General features: G+C 44.7%; 1 protein-coding gene across 10 annotated transcripts in view; it reads right to left on the bottom strand.

Moving 5' to 3' along the window:
• FRMPD1 (FERM and PDZ domain containing 1) overlaps positions 1-10,373 on the bottom strand; it is a 139,924-nt gene that overhangs the window by 10,472 nt on the left and 119,079 nt on the right. For all 10 annotated transcript variants that reach the window (XM_040481720.1, XM_040481719.1, XM_040481718.1 and 7 more), the window contains 5 exons: positions 5,629-5,754; positions 4,424-4,543; positions 3,249-3,385; positions 2,018-2,144; positions 1,778-1,873 (listed from right to left, as the gene is read on the bottom strand). In XM_040481720.1, coding sequence (XP_040337654.1) covers positions 1,778-1,873; positions 2,018-2,144; positions 3,249-3,385; positions 4,424-4,543; positions 5,629-5,754 — 606 coding nt within the window. The remainder of the gene's footprint in view (positions 1-1,777; positions 1,874-2,017; positions 2,145-3,248; positions 3,386-4,423; positions 4,544-5,628; positions 5,755-10,373) is intronic.

Here is a 10,373-nt window from a genome sequence, read left to right as displayed (position 1 = left end):
AAAAAAAGAGGTTAGAGTGGGAGAGAGCCAAAGCATAAGAGACTGTTGAGAACTGAGAGCAAACTGAGGGTTGATGGGGGGTGGGAGGGAGGAGAGGGTGGGTGATGGGTATTGAGGGCACCTTTTGGGATGAGCACTGGGTGTTGTATGGAAACCAATTTGACAATAAATTTCATATATAAATAAAAAAATAAATAAATAAAAGAATCCATCAAAAAATAAAATAAAATAAAATAAAATAAAATAAAATAAAATAAAATAAAATAAAATAAAATAAATAAAAGACTCCATCAAAACCTACTGCCTATGGAAAACATCTGCTTGATCTGTCTCCTCAAGCCAGAGTAGTCCGTTTCCTCCATGTCATTCCCACCCCACAGCCTCTGCACAGCTCTGATAGCACTGAGCTGTGACTTCTTACCATAATTATTTGTATTCAAGTGTTGTACTCATGTTAGGTTCCCTGGGAGTCCCTAGTGTCCAGCAAGCATCCTAAGCCAGTTCAATGTGGCTGGCTTCTTCTCCCATTACCAGTTCTTACCTTAGGTAGGACAAGTAAAGGGAGACTGGGAACAGGAACTTGGCAGCTGGGAGAGGATAGGATTGGCCCATGGGAAAAGTAAAGTTGTACTTTTAAGCCTTCCTTTCTGTGGATCTAGTCTCCTTTCCAACCTTTTGTCACCTACTCGTACAAAGACTCAACTATTTTTCCCCTCCCCTATCGGATGCTCTTCCTTTCTGTCAAAACATTGATTCCCTTTTTCCACCTACATTGTTAGGTCAGCAATCTGATTAATCTGACCCATCATTGTAAATGACTGAGAAGCACACCAAATATACCGAAAGGAGCTTTGTTTATACACACACACACACACACACACACACACACACACGTATATATATATATGTATATATATGTGTATATATATATATATACACACACACACATATATATGTATATGTATATATATGTGTATATATGTATATATAAGTACATATACATTTATATATGTACATAAATCTCTAATTGGCAAATTGTGTGGTTTTGTGCTGGAGGGTTCTGGGGCTGCCTAAGTGCAGTGGGGGAGAGTTCCCGTAAGAGGCAGCCCACCAGTCACAGACTGCTGAAAAGCACAGAGCACCAGGCCCAGGCTCCAAAAAGAAAGCTGGGGGAGGAATGAGTAACAAAGGAGATGGCTCTTTTGCTTCTCTTTTCCCTTCTCAGATCCACCTGTAGTTCTTCCCTTATGATCAATCAGGACCATAGCCTGCAGTCAATCATACATTTTCATATTTCTTTCATGATTTCCAATTCTTCCACTTCACCTTTATATACCCAAAGTGCCAGAGTAAACTCGTCCATTTCCCTCCCCTCAGAATGCCTTTCCTCCTTACTGAAATCTGGACAATCCAACCTTCTCGCTTTTTCCTAATCTGTCCTTCTTCCCATACTCAACCAGAAGCCAGCAGCGGTACCCTCTGTCTTCAAACTCCACAGCAGTAGTCCTGTGCCTTTCTCATGGCCTCTTTTGTCTGTTGGGTACTTTGTTTCATCGTTTGAGGGTAGAAATCATGGTTTTTTGAGTTCTGCCTCCCCCAGCATCTGCCAGAGGGCTGGCACCAAGCATGATACACACTCCCCAATGGTGTCATATTTCACTTCCCAAACAAATACCTGACAGGTCCTCAGGAATTTTAGGCCAAAAGATACACTGATCTTCAGAGGACCTCTAAGTTCCCTTCTAAGAGTAGAGATCTGCATTTCTGTCATACGTACCATTAGAGTAGCATTAAAGATTCTTCCACCATACGTCTTGAGTTCCCCAAGGATCTGTAGATAATTTAAACGAAGCTGGGCAGCAGAAATAAGTTGCTTAAATAGGAGGAAACAAAGACTTAAATTAGAGTTAATCACTTGCCTAAAATCCACACAATGTTGAAAATGCTTTCCCTGAGGTTTCACAACAGACAGCTGGGGGAGGGGAAGGGTTGGTGTCATCAGAGGCCACAACATTACCTTCTGTCGGGGTTCCAGCAAATTCTGGTTCCTCTTCATGTGGAAGCTAATGGCTTTCTTGATGTCTTTGCCTTTCATGTTTCGGAGTAAAGTTGGAGATATAAAGTTCTCTATTCCCCAGTCCTTCCTGCCATGAGATATCGGAGACACCATTTTTACAGTGCACCCGACTCTAATGAAGAGCATAATTACACTTCATTCAGGAACTTAGTGTTCCCAGAACACTGCAATTATGAGCCTCTTTCTCAACAGAAGAATCTACATGTATACATAAGTGTGTGTAAATATACATAAAATGCATTTATAACTTTATGTATTAAATATCATATATTTATATATACTTAATACGCATGCACTCTCTCCACAAAAATCCCAGCCATTCAGGAACTAAGCCCCACTTATCTTTCTGGGAGCTTGTTGCTTTTGGTGTGGTATGATACCCTGTTAATCAGAAGAGATCTCAATCTTTTTTTTTTTTTTTTACTATAATACATATCAGAAATACTGATCACATATGTATAATACATTCTCACACAGCACCTGTGAATCCTTGAGGTTATGCTTCAGAATGGTACCAGCCTAACAGCCTCAAAATTCTCCAACAAACTGGATAAGAATACAGATCCTCAGGTCTCATTCCCTAGAGATTTAACCCAGTATTTCAGGAATAGGTTCAAGGATCTGTTTTATGTTTTAATTATGATTCCCCATTTGATTTTGATGCCCAGACAGGACACAGTTGAGATTTGGTGAATGGCTTAGCAAACCTGGGTGATGGTTCCCAGAGAAAAATGAAAACGTAGCCTACGAACCAGGACGTGTTGGAATCCCACGACTTGAAACTGCTCTAATAGGAATATAATACCACACAACTGGTTCACACAAGATTAATTTCCAAGGCATTTCTGCCCTCAGAAGAGCTTTACACTGATGTTGTCAACGGATATCCCAAGACATTCTCTCAGGAACTGGGAATCTACAAAGGGATCCTATGTCATTCTATTTGCAGTTGGCTTCTGCCCCCAAGTGCGCAGCCAGATTCTGACATCTGGGGGAGCTGGGCTGGGTCCGAGACAGTGGGGAGGGAAATGGATGGAAAGACAACAGACAGATGGGCAGGTTGGTGAGTATCATCTTTCTGTGGAATCTGGCCATCCTGGCCAGGGGCCAGCCAAGTTATAAATGCAGCCCAGCTGCTGTTGACGGCACATAGAAGTCGCCTGCCACTCACTCTATGTACTTCAAAGAGATCTTCTGCGGCTGGGCACATGCGTAGATCCGCTCCTGGATGTGCAGGGCTGCGAGCCGGAGCGCGGAGCTACATTTCATTTCTACCGCAAAGCGCTCCTGGAGCACATCACTGCAGCTCTAGAAGAGATTACATCAGAGGAATTGGGAAACGAGAATACATGGATTGTGTTCCTAGTTCTTTCAGGCGAAAGGCTCTGAGACCCGGCTCTGCCAATTCTTGGCTATGTGACCTTGGTTGACTTACTAAGACTCTGAACATTGGTGTCTTCTCATTGCTAAATGTAGTCAAGTCTACCTTACGCTGTTTCTGTGAGGTTTAAATTAGATAACATATGAAAGGAGGCATAAGGACACAGCATTACACAAATATAAACTAGTTTTGGTATTATTTGCTGCCATCATTTCTGTAAGATTTGGGCAAGTTAATTCATCTAGTTTGAGTTACCTCATTGGTACAATGGCAATACCTTGGAAATGATTCTTTTTTCATCAGCAGAAAAATGACATGATACATCTCACCCAAGCAGGCAAAGTAGGGGGAACACCAGGCTAAGGGTCAAGGAACCAATTTTTGGCTCTGCCATCAAATGCATGGCCCGGGAAACTCATGTGAGCTTCCCAAGACTCCTTTTCATCGTTTCTAAAATAAGGCTTTGAAGGAGAGCCTGGGTGGCTCAGTCAGTTGAGCATCCAACTCTCGATTTCGGCTCAGGTCATGATCTGACGGTTAATGGGATCAAGCCCTGTGTCAGACTCTGTACTGACAGCACAGAGCCTGCTTAGGATGCTCTCTCTCCCCCATCTCTCTGCCTCTCCCCCATGCACACTCACTTTCCCTCTCAAAAATAAATAAACATTTTAAAAAACGAAATAAGGCTTTGAAGCACCAATGCCACTCAAAGCAATAAAACACTGTAGCTCTAAATGTTAGTAGAAAATGTATCATCCACATTGAGGGCTAAGCCTAAATTTCATTAATACGCAGCAAATATCCTAAGACAGCAACTATTCTGAAGGATAATCAAGCCTATTCTTCAGATAAAGATAATCCCTACCAGGGAGTTGCTTAACTGCCTTAAGCTCATGTTCAAAATCACCCAATGTGCCATCTTTGAGAAAAACCACTGTTATTTTAGGAAGGGCAGATCCAGTCACCTGCAGGTAGAGGTATTCAAAGGCCACAGGATCTTCTTTCAGGAGGTCCAGGGGGTCCTTGGGAACAAAACACACCCTGAAGAGGCAGCGGTAGTCATGTGACTCCTCCCTTTCTACCACCTGCAATGGGTAAGGGACATAGTTAATCCTCTAACTGCCTTTGTTCTCACAGCTATTCCACAAAGTAACTTAAAAAAAAAAAAAAAAGGAGATAATGAAAGTCCTCAGAGATTTCAATTTTAGTGTTTCCCAAAACAGCTGCAGACCTTTGCTCTTGACTTTCCCATGGGTATAAAATGTAAAAGGCTCAAAAGAACAAAGTTTCCCACTGACCCCATCAAATTGCTCTCCTTTCCAAAAGAAATATATTTCCAGTCTCCTATATGCCCCTTCAGAGACTGTGTGTGTGTGTGTGTGTGTGTGTTTCTATATATGTGTATTATTTTATTTTCCACAAATAATAGTATAGTATACATTGTTATATTATGCACCTCACTTTTTTTTTCTACTTCAACTATCTTGGGGATTTCATTTGATTTTCTTTTTCAATGCTAATGGAACAGACATGTTAAAAAGTTGGTATGACAAATCACTGAAAGGCTGAAAGACTGATTGGTACAGACAGACTATGCCCTGCCAATCCATCAGGGACCAGCTTAGGGGTAAGTCTCAGAAAAAGGGCTTAGACCCAGTAAGAAATGCTTCTCTGACTTTTCAAAGATCATCAGAGCTGGAAGCAAAAGATGAGGCTCTATTGGTTTCATTACCTTGAGTAAGTCACCTTATCTTCTTTTTTGAGTTTATTTATTCATTTCAAGAAAGACAGAGAGAGCAAATGGGGGATGGGCCAAGAGAGAGGGAGAGAGAGAATCCCAAGCAGGCTCCACACTGTCAGAGCAGAGCCCAGTGCTGTGCTCGAACTCACAAACCAGGAGATCATGACTGGAGCCGAAACTGAGTCAGATGCTGAACTGAGTGAGCCACCCAGGTACCCCAGTCATCTTATCTTTCTAAGTCACTATCTCCACATCTGCAAAATGGGACCCCACATACTTCATATGAAAATCAGTCCTGATTTTTGCCCTGTTATCCCCAGGCTGAGTGAGGGCATGAGAAAGTGCTGATGTGCTGAGCCCTATCCCAAAGATTCTGGCTGAGTTGTGTAGCTTGCCCAGCCCGGCTCTCCTCACAAGGAGCAGGTATACCTGCTGGATAAGTTCCTCCTCATGCAGTAGGTGCAGCCGTGAGATGTTGTACTGCTCTTCCAGGGCCAGTGCAAAGTACTCCATGCTTCGGATGGACAGCTTCTCCTTCACAGTGAGGATGATGTCCTGTCAGGCACAGAGACACATAAGAGTCACCCAAAGAGCAGTCTGGCCCTCGTGCTCAGGCACAGAGCAGGGAGGACCTCCTTGACCTTTTCTCTGCCCCTCGGTGCAGCTGGGGAGAAAAAAGCCTGTGCTGGCTGGGTCCACTGCCAACTCAGGCAGCTGAATCTTCCCAGGCTACATAAGGGACTTCTCATCACCCCTCATGGCCCTACACCCACCGCTCCCCTCTCTTTGGGGCTCCAGCACATCCATACAGTCATCCTCTCTTGTTTCTTGGAAGGCTGAAGCCATGTACTGGAGGCTTATGCCTCTCTTCAAGGTCTCTGGATTCATACTCTCGCTGGAGTCTGCATTTTCAACTGCTAACCAGACAGAATCCCACCACCTACCCAGCTCTGCAACTGGGAAATCAATCTAACATTTCTGAACCTCAGTTTCTTCCTGAAAAATGGATAATGATGCCTCTGTCTCAGAGTGGCTGGTAGGGTGGAATGATAATTACTGCTGAACCATTAGAGTTGCCATGCCACATTCCTCTCCTTCATTCACTACAGTGGCCCTATGTTATCACAAGGTCTTTGCTACCACAAGGCATTCACACATGCTGTTCCCTCTGCCTGGCACACTTTTCCCATCACTCCTCACAAAGCTGTTTCCCTCTCTTTGGAGATGCCTTCTCTGGTCACTGTATGATTGACCCTTCCCTTCTCTGTCCCAAGATCCTGTTTATTTCCCTCACCAATATTTAATATTTGCTTCAATAACAGCTATGTTCTTTAGTAAGAGACAGTATAATAAAGTTAAGTGAATGGGTTCTAGACCCATACCACCACTACTAATTGTGTGTCCCCGGTTAAATTCTTTATTCTGCCTGAATGGTACCTAGCAGATGGCAAGTGTTCAGTACATGCTAGCCGCTAATATGTGTTTTCTTGTTTACTGTCTTTCACCCACTAGATGGTAAACTCCTTAGAATATGAACCCTGCCTCTCTTGTGCTCCACTAGATCTCCAAAGCCTGGGGTTCAGTAACGTTCAATAAACCTTTACTCAATGAATCAATAATCATCACAGACTCATTAAAGATGTCCTGCCAAAAGCTCAGGTTTAGTAAGTGCCAAAACTTCAGGTGCTACCTGCTAGTCTGAATCCTCTTTCTACTTGCTCCATCACCCTCCATAACTCACCAGTGAGACCAAGTCCTGAATAATCCATCTAACGCAACGTTAATCTAATGCCTGCTTTGCACTGGCCTTGATGGAGAGGCCGTCTCTTGACTCTGTCTCCCTCTCCATCCTCCAATGTCTACTGTGCCTTGAGCTCACACATTTCTCCACCTTGCAGAGTGGTATGCTAGTGATCATCTTACTATCCATCTGACCTCCACCTTGCATCTAGAGCAGAGGTCGGCAAATCGCAGCCCATAGGTCAAATCCAGCCCACTGCTTGGTTTTGTAATTAAAGTTATATGGGAACACAGCCATGTCTGTTTGCTACAATGGCAGAGTTGAGGAACTGTGACAGAGACCCTACAGCCTGTAAAACCTAAAATATTTACTGTTTGGCCTTTTACAGAAAAAGTTTGCTGACCCCTGATCTACAGGGAGTTGTCTAAACCTTGTGCTGTGTACTGATTATGCTCTCTTGCTCAAGAATATTCAGGGATACCCTCCCCCACCCCATGGCCCACTAGGCCAAATCCAAACTCCTCAGCTTAATATTCAAAGCTCTCCAGTATCGGGTGCCAATCCACTTCTCCCACTTGATCTTCTGCTGCCTCTTCCAATGCACTCTGCTCACAAGCCCTGTCCTCTTGTCCAAAGTTCCCAACTTTGGGTCTTTGTAGATGCCATTCCCCATTCCCCGTGGATGCTGTCTTCACACACCGCTCATGGCCTATTCCTGTCAAAAGTCTGTCTATCTTTCCAAGTCAGCCTCCCTGGAGGTTTTTCCTTGCCCTCCAGCTGGCAGGTCTCTGTGCCCCGCAGCCTTACCACACCATTTAAAAAAAATTTTTTTTTTAATGTTTTTATTTTTGAAGGAGAGAGAGAGAGAGACAGAGCATGAACAGGGGAGGAACAGAGAGAGAGGAAGACATAGAATTCAAAGCAAGCTCCAGGCTCTAAGCTGTCAGCACAGAGCCCGATGTGGGGATCGAACCCACGAACTGTGAGATCATGACCTAAGCCAAAGTCGGACGCTTAGCCGACTGAGCCACCCAGGTGCCCCTACCACACCATTTTTATGTCCCACTGTCATGACCCTGAGCACACTGCACCTGCCTCGGTTCACACTGAGTTAGCCCCAGGTCTCCTCTCCTCCCCCTCTCAGGCCCCACGCCAGGTCTCTGGGCTCCTTTTGGGTGTGACACTGAGGAATTTGTTTCTTTATCCCTGACAGCTCTTCTGGCACACAAATGTTCACTGGGTTGAATGATATATTATTTTTCTAGACTTAGAGAAAGTGGGTTTTCTAAGGTAAAAGCTTTGCTCCCCTTTGTAAGGGAGCCAGGAAGAAAAGTTCATGTCAATCATGAACTGAAAGTAAATTTTTTTTTTTTTGACCCACAGGATTTGTTTGTATCTTCCCTCATGCCTCTCTGTCATAAAGAACTAAAAGACTTGCTTTTAAAATTTTGGTTACTACAGAGAAAGTAAAATTAACCAGTATTCTACCAGCTAAATCCTTGCTCATTTCCCCAACTCTGTCTATCTATCATCTTGGGTCTAATTCCTTTGTGGTGTGTGCTCTTATTATAAATCATCTCAAAGTCTTTTTGGCCACCAAAGCGGGGCTCACTCTAAATAAATCATTCTCTTCCATTCCAGTGCACTTCTTTTAATGTTTATTTATTTATTTTGAGAGAGAAAGAAAGAGAGAAAGAATCCCGAGCAGGCTCCATGCTGTCAGCACGGAGCCCAATGCGAGGTTCTATCCCATGAACCATGAGATCATGACCCGAGCTGAAATCAAGAGTTGGACGCTTAACCAACGGAGCTACCCAGGCACCCGATTCCAGTGTTTTTTTTTTTTTTTAATGTTTTTATTTATTTTTGAAGGAGAGAGAGACAGAGCATGAGTGGGGAGGAGCAGAGAGAGAGGGAGACACAGAATTCTAAGCAGGCTCCAGGCTCTAAGCTGTCAGCACAGAGCCCGATGCGGGGCTCGAACTCACGAACTGTGAAATCATGACCTGAGCCAAAGACGGACACTAAACAGACTGAGCCACCAAGGCGCCCCCCCCCCCCATTCCAATGCTTTTAGATCAAAGATGACAGGAGTAGAAACCTTGTCTAATTCGTTTGCAAAACTTTGGTGCAGAATGGTAGCGTGGCAAGCTCTGATGCGGGGTTCAGAAATAGACCAAGTTTGGGGCGCCTGGGTGGCGCAGTCGGTTAAGCATCCGACTTCAGCCAGGTCACGATCTCGCGGTCCGTGAGTTCGAGCCCCGCGTCAGGCTCTGGGCTGATGGCTCGGAGCCTGGAGCCTGTTTCCGATTCTGTGTCTCCCTCTCTCTCTGCCCTTCCCCCGTTCATGCTCTGTCTCTCTCTGTCCCAAAAATAAATAAAAAACGTTGAAAAAAAATTAAAAAAAAAAGAAATAGACCAAGTTTGAAGCCAGTTATGAGCTAGTTGACCCTGACAATTTGGGCATCTCTTGGGCCTGTGTTATCATGTGCAAATGGGGATAATACTCATCACTTTACAACGTTACTGGAGGCATTAAAGGAGACAGTACACAAGGAAGTGCCCAGGAAAGCAGACATGTGGTAAACACTTAACAAATCCATTCCTCCCTCCTCTTCCTCCTCTGAGTGTGGTCTTCCCCAGTGCAGAGAGGCTTTCTCCAGCTTCTCCTCAGTCATGCTGAGGCAAGAATTGGATAGGGCACTTGGAGCAGCTCTAGGAATTGCCAAAGGAAGGTGACAGAGAGGAACACTGGCTGTATGCACATATGTGTGCATGGGGGGGGGTACATGTGTGTGAGTGTGTGTGTACGTGCGTATGTCTTGGCTACTGTATGTATAGCTGCCCACCTGAACCCCCTTTGTTTGCTTCTTCACTGGAGCCTCGCTCTAACACCATTTACTCTCTTGTTCAGAAACTGCTGTGCCATCCCTTACTCTCTATGAATGTCACTCAACGCCCTCCCCAGCCAGCCTGCGCCCTCTCTCACTCCTCCTAAAAGAAAATGGCCAGTGGTCCAGTGTCATTGGATGGATTACTACTTCCTGGGCAATGCCTGTCTTATTGGCTCTCTGCATTAGTACATGTGCATTAGTACCCCCAACCCCTGCCAACAGTCGTGTCCCCACCTTCCCTTACTGAATTCTTGACTGCCCTTCAAAGCTTAGCTCAGGTCCAGCTGTTTTTTTGCAAAGCCTTCTCTGATGGGAAGGAGCAGATGGTGCTTTTCCCTTGCAAGCAGAGTGCTTCCTTGTCCCTCTCTTTGCAGACCTTATTTCATCCTGCCCGGGACCTGGGAGCTCCTTGAATGTCCAACCTCCCTCAACTAGACTACAAGCTTCTGGAAGACAAAACCACACTTTACCTAGTCTGTACACCCCTCCCTGCCCCCCCAGAGCACCTCCTCCCACCCATCCTCATACAGAGGAGCCTG

Source organism: Herpailurus yagouaroundi, unplaced genomic scaffold (assembly GCF_014898765.1).
Source record: "Herpailurus yagouaroundi ecotype Mexico unplaced genomic scaffold, PumYag 160, whole genome shotgun sequence".
Taxonomy (NCBI): domain Eukaryota; kingdom Metazoa; phylum Chordata; class Mammalia; order Carnivora; family Felidae; genus Herpailurus; species Herpailurus yagouaroundi.
Note: the sequence above shows the minus strand (reverse complement) of the source record. Positions and strands in the feature narration are given on the sequence as shown.